The sequence below is a fragment of the Aspergillus fischeri genome, genomic scaffold, assembly GCF_000149645.3.
Source record: "Aspergillus fischeri NRRL 181 1099437636251 genomic scaffold, whole genome shotgun sequence".
In the NCBI taxonomy this organism is placed as follows: Eukaryota; Fungi; Ascomycota; class Eurotiomycetes; order Eurotiales; family Aspergillaceae; genus Aspergillus; species Aspergillus fischeri.
Window position 1 is genome coordinate 335,767 of NW_001509769.1, and position 17,594 is coordinate 353,360.

General features: G+C 47.7%; 1 protein-coding gene across 1 annotated transcript, besides 7 other annotated features; it reads right to left on the reverse strand.

Annotated features, from left to right (window-relative positions):
- On the reverse strand, positions 1–1,126 carry NFIA_024350 (putative nucleotide-sugar transporter; the record flags this gene model as incomplete). The annotated part of the gene is made up of 4 exons (XM_001263952.1): positions 1–860; positions 899–932; positions 979–1,049; positions 1,096–1,126. The coding sequence occupies 4 exons, from the start codon at positions 1,124–1,126 to the stop codon at positions 1–3; spliced, it is 996 nt and encodes a 331-aa protein (XP_001263953.1).
- A 759-nt stretch (positions 1,127–1,885) lies between these two features.
- Positions 1,886–1,938: a microsatellite.
- A 6,115-nt stretch (positions 1,939–8,053) lies between these two features.
- Positions 8,054–8,075: a microsatellite.
- Positions 8,076–8,402: 327 nt separating this feature from the next.
- Positions 8,403–11,180: a mobile genetic element.
- Positions 11,090–12,001: a mobile genetic element.
- Positions 12,002–15,343: 3,342 nt separating this feature from the next.
- Positions 15,344–15,376: a microsatellite.
- Positions 15,377–15,483: 107 nt separating this feature from the next.
- Positions 15,484–16,956: a mobile genetic element.
- Positions 16,957–17,141: 185 nt separating this feature from the next.
- Positions 17,142–17,174: a microsatellite.
- Positions 17,175–17,594: the final 420 nt, after the last annotated feature.

Here is a 17,594-nt window from a genome sequence, read left to right on the forward strand (position 1 = left end):
CTATGCTAAAGGCACACTCACCTTCACATCAACATCCCTCCGCTCCACAACCAACAGCCCCAAAATCGCAATCGCAAACCCCAAGCCTTGCGCATAATTCTTCGTCACAGAGCTCGTAACCCCTACACACCACGCCACCAGGAACCCGCCGGCTGCTTGCAAGACTACAAATACCCATACCAGGCTGCTAAAGCCACCGAAGAAGCTTGAAACATCCGTGCCGGTTTTGCAATTCGACAGCCACTTCCAGAGAAATGAGAGGAGAGCGAAGAGGAGACTGTGCGCGGCGAGTTGGGCGTTGCGGACGAAGAAGGTGGTTGCGGAGGTGGCTGTGGTTGCGGAGCGTTTGAGGGATCGTTCGATGCTGATTCCGCCTAGGGCGACGCTAGCCCCTGACAGGAGCATTGCGAGAACTCCTGGGAGGGAATGAGTGTTGGTGGATGCTGTGGTTAGGTGCTGGGTCTGCTGCGACGCGCCGGTCTGCGCGAGGATGATTCCGGCTGTCATTGTGACGGTGGAGGTCCAGTGCTGCGGGGTGAACCTTTGGTTGAGGAGGAGGGTTGCCAGCAGCGGGGTGAGGATGATTTTGGTTTGGGAGAGGGCGAGATAGGGGACGAGGTCGAGGTGCGAGGTGCCGATGCTTTGGGCGAAGGATGCAGCGGTGTACAGGAGGGCTGGGAGGGTGGCTTCTTCGTGGCCTATTTTGAGAGTGCTAAGAAGGGAATTGCGCTCTGGGTCTGCCGTTTGGGTGATGCAAACGAAAGAAATGGTCACTTTGAGAAGTTCGGACAGGAGGATGCCTGTCAATGGATCGAATCGCTTGTCCTCGGTGGTGGTGCAGGACTGGATTTGTGTTGTAGCTATCATCATTAGCAATTGCTATTTAAGGGCGCGGGACATATAATGATGGATGCTGCATTTTGTAGGACTAGCTGATCAATTAGCACATGCAGTGAGAAGAGAATAATATTGACATACCAGAAGAAGAGCAATAATCGTTGATACTTGGACCTTGTTATGTCCTATGAAGCTGAACCTGCATGTTGTCACTACCAGGAGTATATGCATTGTGTGTCCACATCATGTGTCTCTTACATGTCCTGATCTTGTTAATAGCAATTGCCATATTGAACAATGATGTAGAGGCTTTCATGGCGTAATAACAAGCATAGATGATTGAAGATATGTTGAAATCAATAGTACTAGTTCAATTCGCCAACTACTAGTAATTTATATGGCCAATTGAAAACCAATGAAGGTCTCATTCTTCTAAACGAATGACTATCTAGCTACTATTTATGCCTTCCACTAGAGGCAGGGGTTCGGCTTATTAATGAACGAATATATGCCGAATATTGGGCGAATACCGCCGAATATTATCGCCAAGGGACGGCTCGGTGGAATCAAATCACTTCCAAATCGGGCAAGCGGTCATATAATTCAATAAGATACATATCTACCACTCTACACACCTGTTCCTAGAAGTCCAACCAACCAGGCTGATTTAGGTCATGGATTGATGACCAAAGTCAGCCTCATCATCGGGTTGTCAGAAAATTGCGTCTTCATTGCTTTATCTCTCACGCTACTGTTCTCTTCTGGAAAGACTAGAAAGAGAGTTCTACAGCTCCACTATGGGAAATGTCATGTGAGCTTATAACTTACGAGAACTACTAGGCCTCCCATAGGTCAACAATAGGTGAAACACGGCTTTAATGCATTATCCAAACATAGTTAGGGAATACGATGGAGAGACCTACCAGGAAACTAAGAAGTTTTCCCTATTTCCACGGAGTATTAAATGGTTATACATGATATCATATCTTCAACTCATGGTTCTCCTGCTAGGTAATAATTCAATATCCCTACTATATAATGCTTTGATTCCCTACTATATGGCGATTCAAATCCCTAGTACATGGCGATTTGAATCCCTAGTTCACTACTATATATTGATTCGAATCCCTACTATATGGTGATTTGATTCCAGATTCCCTACTGTATGACTATTTAAATCCCTACTATATGATCCATAATATTAAATATTTGTGGAGGTAGTGGCAATAGGTAATACATGCTGCGAACGGTAAAAAAATCCATCTGGTGGCGCATGACTCTAGGTGCAAAATCAGATATAGAACACAGCACTCCGTCAGATAGCGAAATGCAGCTGAATCTAGCATGCATGAAGTCATTCTAACTTTGCAAAAAAGGTAAAAGTATAAGGGCGCAGCAACCCTAGGTCATATATTGCTAGGTTGAATACCGTCAGTTGCTTAAAGATCTATAGAGGTGATGGATCTAGGGAAAAGGTTCTAAGAAGTGTGAGTCAGCACAATGTAGTAATGTAATTACTTTTTCACTTTGTCTGATTGTGTACGCGGTAGTCATAAGTCTCAGACTGGGTGGGTGGCTTGCTCAGTGTTATTGCGTGCGGAAATACAACCTCATGAGTGCTTGTTGAGCAGCTCAAGCACTTCACAGGCCCTGCCCATAACAGTTCACTCAAGGGCAAATCTGCTATTAGGGTCACTATTTTAGTCTTTACTCAAGTATCAAGCTAGTGTACTCTACATATATGGAGTTAAGCTTCAGCCCTGCCTTGACTGGTACAAATCAAAGACTACAGGACCCCGACTCCAGTTGCTTCTGGTTATAAGAGTAACTACATATACTGGCTTCTATAATGAAAAGTTTAATCTGAAAAATATGGAGCGAATCTGGTGTAAATGGTATGCCAATCATCTTCTTCGCGGATATAAATATCAAATCAGTCGAAGTTTTTGCGGATGGGTATATCTGTATATGACTAACCCCCACTTCATAAGCCAGGAAATGGACTATTCAAGCTTGCCAGATCGCACAAAACTTTATAACACATGGGTCGGATATCTCGCTGCAAGCTACAGCCATGCTGACACTTGGAGTCTTTATTAGTGTATAGAGCAGGTGCTTCAATGGACTTGAGATCTTCGAGCAGTGATTTCAAGCTTCGGCCAGAAAAGGGAGCAGCAAAATTAGGTGGCAACAAACTTCTTTGCTGCAAGCCTATCAGCAGCCCACCGCAAAGGGTGCATTGCAAGAGCTTTCACAGCATTTGCGACCACGTATTAAATCATGAAGCAATGTATATAAGGAACGCATAGCATTAGTAATAATAGACTGCCTCTGTTGTTCGATTGCGTCTTCAATAAGAGCATGGTTAGACTCGCATTGTTCATAAGGTTTGCTTGCACAATTCATACCTAGAGCACCAGAAATAGGCCAATTCCAGCTACTCAGACGGCCTTCAGAGTGGTACCGTATGATTGCAGCAACCTTCTGGAAGATCTCATGTCTTTAAAACACGGATGAGACGCACAGCCACATCAGAGCATCAACAGACAAAGTTGAGGGTACCGTGGGCTCTGACAATGTTATCCAATTATTCGCGAAAATGTGCGCAATCTTAAAGCAGCTGTAATAATTAACAAGCACCGCAAAGCATGTCAATTGCACCAATTCCAGTCTTGCTGGTAGGGCCCAATGCCGTCCATGAACAATCTTCATCACTATCAGAAGGGTCTCCAGGTCACAATATTCTGCCGGAAAGTCAATAGGACTTGGAATATGAAAGTCATTCCCTTTCTGCCAGCAATTCTGAAGCAGCTCTGAAAAGTATGGAGAAGCAAGAGTCAAATGTTTAGATGAGACGCGAATTCTGGCGACCTCCAGAGCAGTAGGTGACACTCCACTTGCCACATCTCCCACAGCGAGCGTTTCTGAGAGTCCACCTTCTTTCGTGTCTGCCATTGATGGACTCTTTCCTCCATTCTTCACCGATATGCCTTCGGTGTTGCAAATATTTTGAAGCAGCTCGTCCATGCCCAGGCAGTCAGCACTATGTGAACTCCGTGCTTGACTTACATACTGCAATTTATGGGGCCGCCGTGTATCTGCCCATACGCTGCTTTGGACAATAAGTATTATGTCTCCTTTCGTGTCCAGTTCATAAACTGGGAACCCCATCCCGCCAGACGCTGGAAATTATGAACTGTAGGGTTCAGTTCCCAGTCCTCTCACGCTTCACAGCTGCTGTTGAAGGAATGTTTGTTGAAATACACTCAGCGTAGTCGTATTAAAGCCTATAACCCCCAGGTAAGTCAGTGGTTTGACACTCAATCACTTGATTGTGGGAGAACAGAAAAATACCACATGTGTTTGATCAGCACTCGCTCTCATTACTCATCATAGAATATGCCGGCCCTGTCCTTGCGTCAGTCAGGGTATTTAGCACTTGAGATGCAAGTATATTAGCTTAGCTCCACTTCGCCTTTCTGTAGCTACTGTTAATGCTACCCGGAGATGAGTCGATGACCCAGGAACATAACGTCAGGTACTTTCCTTTGTAGCGAGTAAGGGGTTACGTGATGTAACTATATCGGAAATTACTTAATTGGAGATTTGGTTGACTTCCCTGGATCCTGACTTAGTGAAAGTGAAAGCGCCTTTCTTGTTTAAAGCTGATGTCCTTACCAGAATATTCGACAGTACAGCACGCATGCAATTAAAACATAAAGGAAGGTCCTTCTAAACATTATTAGGCACCAATATCATACTGTCATTTGCCTTCGCGGCAGACGTGGAGCCAGAGTATGTTACATAATGTGAGCCAGTCCGGCAGCCGGCTCAATACGGTTTCTATGGTAATCGTACCTATAAGATATGCGAAGGACGAAGGTCTGGTTCGATTCAGCTACTAGCTAGTCGACGATTAAATAGACAGGAATGCCACTATTCGAATATACTAGAATCATGGGAAATTGCGAATCAGATGTTGAATCTGGAATTTCCCTACATCCTTTACCGAATCTGGTTGACACGTAACAAGCCAGCTGACAACTAACGTAATCCACAAGCGAGCGGCGACCCTTCATGTAAGATTAAGAGAACTATTTTGAACCATCAGATCACTTTTTTATTACTGAATCACAAAATCTTCCGTTGAGAAGAACACTGCGGTTGGTGGTTTAGCCTCATCAGCCTGACTCCTGCGTTTACTGTAGTAAATGCTATAGTTCCAAACTACCATTTAGACAACCTTTTCTTTTGAAGCTGTTTCTCATGTGGAGCGCGTAGATTCTGGTTTTCCTTTGCGAACATATAGCATTACTCATTGCTATTTCACACCCCTTAAGCTGCTCGAAGGGAGCCTTAGTACCGGTAGAATGGCTGCATTTACACTCCCTGAACAGCCTTCTTCCTAAGTACATAGACTGTCTGACCCAATCCGCAAATCCATATCCAATCCGCAAATGGGCGGATCTAGGTGTGTGCTGATCCAACTCCTATGTATATGGGTGGACAATGCCTAATCCGCACGGATATGGGTTAACCCCTTGGGTGCATGTTGTCACGGGCTAGAGTTTCCTGTCCGGAGCTACACTGCTAACCATCCGAAAGGCCACAAGGGAATGAAGTGGAATTGCTGAAGGAGGAAGAAACTAGGTACAGGGGCTGTCGTACTAATTAACATAATAATGAACTCTCACCACGTGACCACAGCAGCATACACAATGCGGTGCGTGTCATGGGGTCAGCGGTCAGCCCATGACAATACCCCCTCCTTCAAGGCCTCCTTAGGAGACCGCTGACCTAAGAGGGTGTCCATGGTAGCACTTCGAGCTGTATTTGGTGCGGGGCTTAGCAGTGACAACTAAAGGCGAGCTAGGTTGGGATGTGGCAGGTGAGCTACAGCGACATGAGCTTCATCACAGTCCCCAGTCCAATGGTCATCAGCACCGCAGTATAAGCAAAGATCATGTTCAAGTCGGTAAGCACGGCGTTTGAAAACAGATGATTGAGAAGATGAAGTAGATAGTGCACGCGGGGCTGATCTAATACTAATAGTATGTATGCGAGAAATCTGAACGGGTCTGTATCCATGATATCGGTGTGAAGAGTCTGGGTAGGCATTAGTTTTAATGTAGGATTTACAGCAGCCTACTGCAGATGCCGCATTATTTCTGCAGATAACAGATCACTTCAGAGGAATCTGGCTGAAGAATGTTGAGGACTAAGATAAACAAAGCGTGCTCTGGACATAAGCCTTCCACGGAAATGGTTTCGTGCGTCACACTGTACCCTCGGATTGATCAGCATGATACGACATCACACGAAGTCCCAGGTCTCCTTAGCTATTCGCTAAGCTCTGGGCAGCTTTGTGGCGCGTGGCGCTGCCTTTTGGCATGTAATAGGGCCTTCCATGATAAGTTCTAGACAAAACTTGTCGCTGAGATAGAGGAGAAGATCTTGCGTCTGCTTGCAGCTGGGTATCCTGTTTCGGTATAGGCCGACATAGGAAATGAGTCTGTACAAGTACTCAACGCTTAGGGCAATGAGCTTAGAAAGACACCGCCTAGTTACAGCACAGCTGCGACGATGGAGAAATATCATCGCTTTGGCGATGTGGGCTTGGTTCTGAGACTTCAGCGCTAGAGCAACCCATGGCAATGCAATCCAGACAGCTTCAGAGGTGTTCTGTCCGATATAAACATCCAAGGCGATGGGCAAAGATTCCTGTACCAACTGATATCTTTTCGTAAAAAGACCCACATAACTGTAGCGGGATATCAGCTCGGCTGCAATGCAAGGATTTTTATTATAGCGCCAATACTGCTCCAGCGCCTTCATATTTTTCAGCTGGGTGTCTTCAACGACAGTAATATCGACCCATGGCAGCCATAGTCGTAAATTGTCCGCGTCTCTTTTTGCAATTCGGCAGTTCACCAGACGCAGAATTTCAACGGTTTAAAGATTGGCGCAAATACCCTCAATCCACTCACTATCTGCAGCTAAAGTGTCGCGGGGATCCGGAATAGCCTTGGGGAAGAAATGGAGCAGATTTCTGAGCTCCAGCGTTTTTATCGTTGATGCAATGAATGGAAGAGAAAATATGCCTGGCTCTAGGTAACATTCAGCCCGATCGATGGAGTACGAGGAGGACGATGGACCCATAAGTACGTTGCAAGCAAGGGAAGACATCTGTCCTCAGTCGTATGCCGGGACATTTTGAGCTTGTAGGGCCGGGTTCAGTGAACGCAGACGGTAGTAAGTTGATTATAATAGTGTTGGTGCCTCTGTAAACTTCCATCATATCAAGTTGCAGCAGCCTTTGCAGTACACAACCCTTGTACCGGGATTCGTGTTCCAACCGTGTGGCACGCTCGACCTGATCATTGGAAGGAGCGGCGCTTTGGGGGATCTCGGTTGATTTGGTCTTGGGCAACGAGAGCTCCATCTCCCAGCAGCTGTGCTGAAGCAGACCTGGGCGAGTGTGTAAAATCAGAGAGTTTCATCGATTCATAACTGACCTTGTTTCTCAAACATGGCTGCTTAGGTGGTTATAAGACATTCGAATGTGCTTGACGGCGTTCACGCTAGCTCATAATTGGGAAGGCCCCCATTACTATGGTACCCTTAAATACGCCTTCATGCTCTGGTAGATCGGATTAGTTTTTGACTGCCTGCGACACACTATGCACGGGAACTTTTACACAGAAACTCTGTCTTTGTCGGAGATATCTAGATGCTCTGTTTAATTTTGGGTTCTACTGCCTCTTATAGTATCAACCTGCTTCACCAGTCTTTCATAAAACTTACCATCATCACCTGGACGGCAGGGTTTGCAGTCTCCCCTTTCCATAACATCAGCCCCTCCCGACTCTTGGCTCGGCTCCTCTAATGCTGTAATGGAAATGATACCTCTTTAAAGTCTCTTGGGTTAGCCACCACTATTTTCCGAAACTCTTTCATTATGTCCTCAAAACACATATCAAACCACACTCAAATGGCTGCGCCGAAGACACGAGGAATTCCTCCATAAATGCAGCCAGAGATTTTTACTCCCTATCTACGCGGGCCATAAGTCGCCACCACCTGCTATGTCTGCATCGACTGGAGCTACGAGGCCGCAATATATGATGGCTTATAACGCCGGATCCGCCCCGATCTGGCTACGGCCAGCCCCGAAGAGAAATGCTGAAAATGTTGATGGGTCGAGTCTCAACTACAGTGATGATGATGATGATGATGATTTCATACGCTGACCCCTCGCCCTCGGCGATATGCAGGATCTCCCTCTCCTATCTATCTATGTGTATTCCCTTATGTACTGTGAACCATTGCTTTCCTAACGAATTTGGAGCCTCGTCAAGGCCTGAGTTGGCCTAGTTGCCTGGTGTTCTGTTCTGCGGGCCCCGTGGCGCGCGACTTCGAAACCTCTGGGACGCTTCTGCAAAGTCCAGTACAGCCTCTAGGGTGCTGCTGTCTTGCTCAGCGTCTTGTACTTTACCTTCCTTACCTCGTTGCCCTCCTCCTAGCATATTTGAAATGTTGCTGAATGCGCCCCCGATTTTCCTCCGTAGTTCTCGTCGCAGATCTCTGAGTCTTGGGCAGTCTACCAGTACATGGACTACCGTCTCTTGGGCACCGCAGATGCATCGGTCATCGTCTCGGAAGCGATGTAGTTTGCCATACGTCGCCAGCCAAGAGTGGCCCGTCCGAAGTTGTGTGAGCAGATATGCTCGGTTCCGTGGGAGCGATCCGTATAGTCTTCGGGTACGGATTGAGGGCAGGGTTTTGTCAATTTGGCGAAGGTGCCCTCCCTTTGTAGATTTTGTCCACTCTTCCTTCCACCCACTTAGGATCTTTTTACGGATGAAACCCTTCTCACGCGAGAGAAGGTGTTGAAAGGGATGCATCTTCCTCGGACCTACTGCTTCTCTGGCAAGGCGGTCGGCTTCATCATTTCCGGGGTCATCGTAATGCCCTGGGACCCATTGGAGGCGAATTGGGATCCCTCGTGCCTTCATTTCAGAGGCTACCTGTAGCGTGGCTCGGATAATCCTTTGGCCTGACTTATTGGACGGGTTTCGAATTGCTTGCAGCGCTGACATGCTGTCACTGAGAATAGTTGCAGGTCGCTCGACCATGCCTAGAGCACTTCGCCTCTTTCGCGTTATTTGATAGACCAGGCTAATGGCGTAGTATATCGCCATGAGCTCTGCGGCGTATACCGACCAGTGTTCCATTGACCCAATGCTGACTTGTCGTGATTCCGACGCTTGCAGGTCTTCGTCAAGGGCTACGGCTGCAGCCCCCAGTTGATTCTGCTGGCCTGACGCATCGGAAAAGATCGTAATTCCTGGCATGGCTCTTCTGGTCGCGGCGCTCTCCTTAGCCTTTTCTCGGTCAGGTTCTATCTCAATCTCGACAAACGGTTGCTCTCGCCATGGTGCCAGTGGCTTTGGGTCGATTGTCTCTAGAGCTTGCAGGCGGCGGAGGTCCATTATGCGTAGCGTCTCCGCCAGAGGGAATTGAGAATGGGCTCTGATGTGTGTGCTGCGGGTCCTCGCTCGAATCATCACATCGTGGATTGGGTGATGTTCCGGCACTGTGCTGAGACAGGCTGCCCCGATCTGGGAGCGTTGTTTCAGTCGCAGTCGAGTTGGTAGAGTGTAAGACTCCACCTCGAGCGCCTGCGTTGAAACTGTCCTAAAGGCGGACAGTATCCGAGTAAGGGCAGTTCGTTGGACGGTTGCAAGCTGTCTCAGGAGGGTCCTGTCCTTTAGGGGGTTGTGCCATACTGCAGAGGCATAGTCCACTACTGGCACCACGCATGCTTGATAAAGTTGTCTCATCTGTTCCGATCGAAGGTGTCGGAGTCCTCCCAGTGCGATATTGACTTTGGTCGCTCGTTTGATCACTTGCTGCACATGCTCTTTCCATCGCAGTTCCCTGTCAAAGATAACGCCCAGGATTTTTACCGTCGCGGTAGGTTTGATGATCTTATTGTTCATAGTGATCTCTCCCTGGCTCTGTTCCTTCTTGTTTCTCGTCAAGTGAATCAGCTCGGTCTTCTCCGCCGCAAAGCATGATCCGGTTTGTCGAGCCCATGTTTCGATGCGCGGGATATCTTCTTCTTGCAGCTTCCTGACGTTTTCTTCTGCCGAAGGGCCTACTCGCCACCGGAAGTAATCGTCGATAAAGGCCGAAGCTCCTCCTTGGAAATCTACTGGCTGGTCCACCAGCTTCGAGTTGAAAAAGGTAAAGAGGATCGGTGATAGGGGTGAGCCTTGGGCCAGGCCTGCATTCTCCAGCAGCGACGGTTGCGCCTCAAAGTCGTCGAAAGCGATACTAGCATATCGGTCCTCCATAAAGCTGTTGACCCACCGTCTTGCAATCTCAGGGATTCCTTTAGACCGCAGGCGTTCTTCCAGGCTAGTCTTATTGACTCCGTTGAAGGCTCCCTTGAGATCGAAGGCGATGAGCGTTACCACCTTTGATCGGAGCCATGCCCGGTCGACTGCATTTGCGAGCACCAGTAGCGCTTGTTCCGTGTTTCGACCGGGCCGCCCTCCGAACTGCGTCTCTGGGAGCAGTCTATATGATTCAGCCCAGTATAACAGCCGTTTGGCCATTACCGCTTCTAGTATCTTTCCGAGTGTATTCAGCAGTGAAATCGGTCGGTATGCTCCAGGCACTGTATAGTCGGGTTTCCCGGGTTTGCGCAGCACTACGATCCTTGCTCTTTTCCATTGGCTGGGGTAGTAGCCCAATTCTACTGACTTGGTAAAGATGTGGGTGATCGTTGTCCGAAGATAGGTCCACAGCTTTTTCCAAACCAGGGTTGGGATCCCATCTTCCCCGGGCGCTGTGGTTCCTTTGGCGGCCTTGATTGATCTATAAATCTCAAGCTCAGTGATTGGCTCCCAGCGTATCTCTCCTGGTGGTGAGCCTGCACACTCTGGTTCTGTGTCTGCGTCTGCCATCTTGGGAAAAAATGAATCAAGAAACGCTTTGGCTTTTGCGCCATTGTCCACCACCTCTTCTGTGCCTATGGTTAATGCGGGGATGCTTGCATAGTCGTCACGCGGGCGCATATAGGTCGCTGCTTTCCACAGATGGCCTTCTCCTGCCTTATCTAGGTATTCTTTCCAGTGTGCGGCTTTGGCCTTCTCGATTGCCCGCGTCCATTCCCGGCGCCTCCCTTGCATATCCTGAAAGAAGGCTCTGGGGCTAGGATGTTTTGGCCTAGTTCGGCACAGCCTCTCTGCCAGCTTCGGCGGGCTTGATTGACCTCGCCCTGTTGGACTTTGAGTGCGGGGGTAAACCACCTTTTTGAGTATGGTGATGGCCGATGCCTCGGGGTGTGTCGGTCAAGGGCGGTAACTGTTGACTTGACCAGTTCCTCCACGGCTTGATCTAAGTCTGCCGCGTTGAGAATAGAAGGTAACGGTGTCATCTGGGTCTGAATGTCTTGACCGATCTTTTCCCAGTTCGCTCGGTCATACGCCCTCTTTGGATTTGGTGTTTCGTTTCGCCTAGGCTGTAAGTCCCATTCTGAGAGGGTTCCACGATGGTCGGATCCATAATTGTCGTGGTATATTTGGCATCTGATGAGTCTCGCAGGGTCGTCGGTCACGGTAAGGTCTATGGTGGATGATTGTCCTGGGTTATGTAGAGCCCAATATGTCGGTATACCCCGTGGTAAGCACCACTGGAGTCGATGCATCTGGAAGAAATTGACGAGCTCGTCTGCATGTTCGATAAGGCGGGGAGCTACCGACTGATGGCTCCAAGCTGGATGGTGGCGATTGAAGTCGCCTGCTAGGATAAGTTTCGTTGCTCTATCTGTCCCATTCGTATGTTCCTGGGTAGTAGTCTGGATTTCGTCTAGTATCTGTTGGGCACAGGTTTCATGGGTTGGTTGGAGTATGGCTATGGGCGGGATGTAGATCGAGAAGATGAGATATTGGATGTCTGCGGTCCAGATTTTGACAGCCACTAGGTCCGGGTGATTGCACCGCATCTGGCGATGTGATGATGTTGATATCCGTTTATTCACATATAGGAGACTGCGGAACCGCGTGGCGTCCTCTGTGTGGGTAGGGCGGTAGAGCCGCCATGCGCTGTGGTTGACATGTGTACGGTATGCAGAAATAGGGGGCTCTTGAATTAAGAGGAGGTCGAGGGTAGTTGTTTGGTGGTCGTTTATGAGGGCTTCCATTCCTGCCCTCGATTTCATGATGTTCAACTGTAGGATACGGAGTTTGTGTGAGGTCACTGAGAGGACCTAGGATTAAGGGGCTTTTGGCACCTCCGGTCACCAGTGGGATGTTCCTCGTTGCAGTCTGAACACCGGGGTCTCACCCCGGGGAAACAGTGACATTGGTCATGTTGGCCGGCGCAGTGTGCACAGCGGATCTGTTCCTTACATGACCAGGCGAGATGGCCAAATCGTTAACAGCGGCGGCATCTCTTTCGTTCGACCCGATAGGATTCCACGCTCCCGATATATCTCTGTCCCACCAGAAGCCCGTTATTGAGAATTGAGTTGGCGGCTTCCAGAGTATTCAGCCAGATGCCCATTGATGCAGAGCGCCCTAGGGGTATGTCTTTCCTCTTTAACCAGGTGATATCTTCAACTTGGTATCCTGTCTCGGCTAGGCCATTTTCGCGCATAATCTTTTCGATACCGCCCTTCTTGTCTCCGTCCAGGTCGAAATCTTCAGTCGGGACGCGGTGGACTACCACGCCATACCGGGGTTTCACTAATTTAGTATCATTGCCCAGTCCTTCTAGCCATTCAGGATTGTTCCGCGCCATCGTTGCGGACTGCTCGTCTCTAAACCTAATCACATAGCCTGTTTTGGTGGTTCCAATGCCCGCGACCTCGGTGTCTTTGGTGGCTTCCGCGTGCAACAGGGCAGAGCGGATATGCCTGTTGGCCACATCGGTAGGCAAGTATCTGGTGAAGGCTTCGTGGTTTTCATTATCTGAGTCTTCTGCAGGGCGTGCAGTGCTAATCCGGATGCAGTTCGGTTCCTTTCAGGGCGCTCTGACTTGCGCCTCTCCGGCTGCCGCTTCAGCTGCAACCACGGCCCATGTTTTAGTTTGGGGAGAGGCCGTCCAGGTTTCAATTTGTGCTCGGAGGTCGTGGACTTCCTTAAGCAGGTTCAGATTTTGGTCCCGAAGCATTTGCTGCTCGTTCCGGATTTCCTTAATTTCTTGTTGGGTCGATTCGATGATCTTGCTTTGGTGTTGGATGATATCCTTCAGGTTATTGATCAGGTTGCCCACCACTTGTGTCGTGATTCTTGTTTTCCCATCTTCCAGCGACGGGAATTCAACCGTTGGTATGGTTATGGTTTGATTTTGCAGGCGCACTGATCATCCTCTTCATACTGGTGGGAGTGCAGCTTCACCACCGTCCCTTACAGAGTTTTCCGGAGTTCTTAGGGCAGTCTCAGGATCAGCCGCAGGCGGAACCGCCATCAGGCCGGGAATAGCTTCCGCTCGGCACACAGAATTCAACCACGATTTCGATAGACAACGATCGATTTGATATCAACCAGCTCGTTCCTCTCCTCTCAACTACAGTGGCACCCAAAATTCCGTCATCCGTCATCCCCATCATGTACTGAGCCGCCTGGAACTGCCTTCCATGTTATTTATAGTAAGACTTGTTTCAAACCCTAAATGCCAAGACACCATATGGTAAATGTGGCTAGAGTTGTAATTCAAAGATTATTCGCGAATTGCGTGTGTTGCATGAAACAAGAATATAATATGTATTATTACAGGACCAAAAACTGAGCTCCCATCCTTCAAGCCTAGTGCATACAAAAACCATTAAACCATTAGCATGCCAACCAGCCCATCAAAAGGGGTGGACACATTACAGTAATGTGGGCCAAAGCTTGCCAACAGATGCATATACACATAAATAAGAAATGCCAACCATTAGCATGATTTATCTCAGGTCCCAACACTCTGCAATGGGAAAGGCCTACAAGATACAGAAAAGTGAATCTTACTGCTTCTGCGAAAGTTCAACTAATGTAGGGTTTTGAGAGGGTAAAATCGCAAGGATTATACAATGGATTGTGATTGGACTTTCCTTACTATCAGGTGACTACTGTGTCTGTATGTGCGAAAAGTGGGAGCGGAACCTTTTCTTCCATAACTAAATATAATTTGATCTGTTTGGCGTTCCCAGCATTTAAGTCTCCTTCTCTACGCAACCTCCAGGAACCGGTTGACAAACATCGAAGCTTTGTTGTTTGCTATGTCCTTACAGAAACTTCCTGACGAGCCTACTCTTGCTTGTGATCGCGCACCTGGATCCTTGCTCTCTGTACTGTTTATCGCATACTCAGTGCAAACTAAAAGCCACTATCAGCGGGTATGCTATTGCACGCCCTATGACTGTCTTTTTCAATGCTCTGGAATTCAACTATGTTGGAATAATCAAATTTGTCGTCCGCAACAATCATATATTTACTTCGGATTTGGAGGATGCACTGCGGGCAGCTGCAGAACATGACAGGAAGGATGTGCTTGACGTTCTTCTTCAATTAGTGCGGGACGACATCGCTAGGAAACGCTGGAGAAGACTGCAGCTGCCATATGATATGGCCAAAACAAAGGAAGTGAGGGAGCTTCTCATCCATCATAATCCAGAGGCTGTCCTTCCGCACATGGTTGAAGGAGGGCATATCAAGGAAGTCAGAAAACTTCTAGAGACGAAGAGGCAGATTCCCCTGGCTGCCAAGGCCGAGATGTTGGAGATTGCCACATATTCTGGTAATACCGATATGGTCAAACTTCTACAGTAGTTTGGCTATTGCAGCCAGCGTGCATACATACACGCAATTCGCAGGAACAATCTGTCCTTGGCAGACTTGTTGAACAGAGACCCAAACGCGATGGTAGATGGCCGGCGACCATTACATGAGGCTGTACAGGCATCCTCTGTTAAGGGCATCAAATATCTCCTTGGCAAAGGTGCCAACCAAACACTACGGAACGGAAACCAGCAAAGCTTCCTCAACATTGCAATGTACAAAAAAAATAAGCTAACAATTTATGCGCTCAACAGGGGTCGCCATTACTACGCGATGAGAAATAGGACCCACGACGCCAGAGAAGTAAAGCGACGTAAGATTGAATCATAAATCTAATGGAGCTTCCATTCCTTGTTTAGCTTTTCAACCTAAGTGTAGACTCTAAGTCGATAAGAATACACTCAGGGGACTGACAGTTAGCAGCGATTTCGACAGGAATATGACAAATAGCTAAGAAGTTGCATTACTGTACTATAAATGATCCCACATTAATCCTTATCATTTACTTCCATTGGGGATTATCAACGGCTCTGTGACCGCGATTACTTTTGACGCAATCTCAGGAAATTGGCAGAATCAAAGTCCTGTACTCCGTATAATAGACTTATATGGGTTGTATGGGTTACAAGGCACTCATCACCTGCCATGACTAATGATTGACATGTAACGTAATCCACCACCGAGCGGCACACACCACCGAGCGGCACAAACTTTCGATACACTACCACCTCATCCCCTGATTAGTTAACAGATTGCTTCATGGTATCACCAACTCATCATTATGCCTCAAGGATCTACAGATCCAGCTGCTGAATCAGAGGACCGAATACAGCTCGCAATTCAAGCATTTAAAAATAGCCAATTTAAGAGCATCCGCGCAGCAGCCGCAGCGTATGATGTACCATATCGTACGCTCACTTACCGAATCAAAGGTCGAAAAGCACGCCTGAACATTCCAGCAAACAGCCAGAAGCTCACAGTTTTGGAAGAAGCTTCTCTTAAGAAGTGGATTCTTGATATGGATGAGCGTGGTCTCCCTCCAACCCAGGATATGGTACGGACGATGGCGAATCTATTACTATCTCACAAGGGAGAGCCTGAGGCTGTTGGCTTGAACTGGGTTTCTCGCTTTATCAAACGACATGATGAGATCATATCCAAATACACCCGCAAGTACGATTATCAACGTGCAAAATGTGAGGATCCAAAGATCATCAAACAGTGGTTCGACCTAGTTCAGAATACTATAGTAAAATATGGTATTCTTGAGCAGGATATCTACAACTTTGATGAAACTGGCTTCCAAATGGGTGTAGCCCATACTGCAAAGGTTATTACTGCATCCCGTCATCGAACAAGTCGCGTACGAGCCATACAGCCAGGGAATCGCGAATGGGTGACTGCCATTGAATGTATCAATACTTCTGGATGGGCTCTACCACCTATGATCATCTTTACTGGCAAAGTCCATCAATCCCAATGGTATCAAGATATACCCCACGACTGGCTGATTGGTCTTAGTGATAATGGATGGACCAACAATCAGCTTGGCCTATCATGGTTGGAAAAAGTCTTTCAGAAGCATACCATGGCACGTACAATAGGGAGATATCGGCTTCTGATTCTTGATGGCCATGCTAGCCATGAATCTGCAGAGTTTGATCTTTTCTGCAAGAATCATCAGATCATTCCTTTATACATGCCTTCTCATTCATCAAATCATTTACAGCCTCTTGATGTTGGTTGCTTTGCACCCCTAAAGGAGGCATATGGTGCAGAGGTGATGAGAAGCATCCAACATGGTATTCATCATATTGATAAGCAAAACTTTCTTGATCTCTATAGAGAGTCACGAAAGGCTATATCACCCAAGAATATTTGCAGTGGTTTTGAAGCTTCTGGTCTGATTCCATTAAACCCTCAGAGGGTGTTGGATAAGCTTACTATTAAGAATATCACACCCCTAACCACAGCTCATGGTCCCTCAGACGGGTCATGGGTTGCAAAGACCCCTTTGACTACTGCTGAGGTGCAAAAGCAGATGGAGCTTATCAAGCAACTTATTAATCGCAACTCCGAAAGCCCCCCAAACGAAGCACTCCGTCAGCTAGCAAAGGCAGCTGAATCCACCATGCACGACGTTATTCTGTTACAACATCAGATGAATGAGCTTCGTGCAGCAAATGAGAAGCGAAAGCGAAAGCGCGCAGCTACTCGATCTTTTATTGCCTCAGGGGGCGTTCTAACAGGGGCTGAAGGCCAGCAGCTTGCTCAAGAAGCAGAGAGGCTGGTTTCAGTGGAAACAATGCCTAGGAAGCGTGCGCCACCACGATGTAGTAACTGTCATCAAATTGGTCATATTAGAACTGGCTGCCCTAGTAGGTAATATAATTCTCTTATGTATGAAAATAGCTTTATTCTGATTGCGCAGTAGTAGAAGATTTCCTGGTTTGTTAATTTTGGTAAAAATCATGTGCCGCTCGGTGGTGTGTGCCGCTCGGTGGTGGATTACGTTAAGTGAAGTATTTTTATGACAGGTTACATCAGTACAGAGTATTTAACGGCCGTGGGTCGTGACAGGCACGCTTCCCACCATTCCCTATTGGGACAAAGGCCGCCAGGGGGTAAGCCCTGGGCTTCTAAATCTATAGTTCTATATACAGATTTTTAAAAATGAAAGAGGCTCTTTGGCGCATTTACATAGCTGCCGTGACCAAAAAAGGGGGGGCCCTGCGGGTGCAGGATGTGTGTTGATGCCAGCTGCATTGGTCCACCTCGACACCGTAACCAGTCGTACCACCTCTACATCTTTTCTGTTTTGAAGGAGTATAAGGAATAAAGGAAAATTACAAAGGAGAAGGGGGGGGGCCAGCTTAGCTTGTGCTAAGATGGGGGGTGGCGGGGGCAGATTTCCTCGAAGAACCG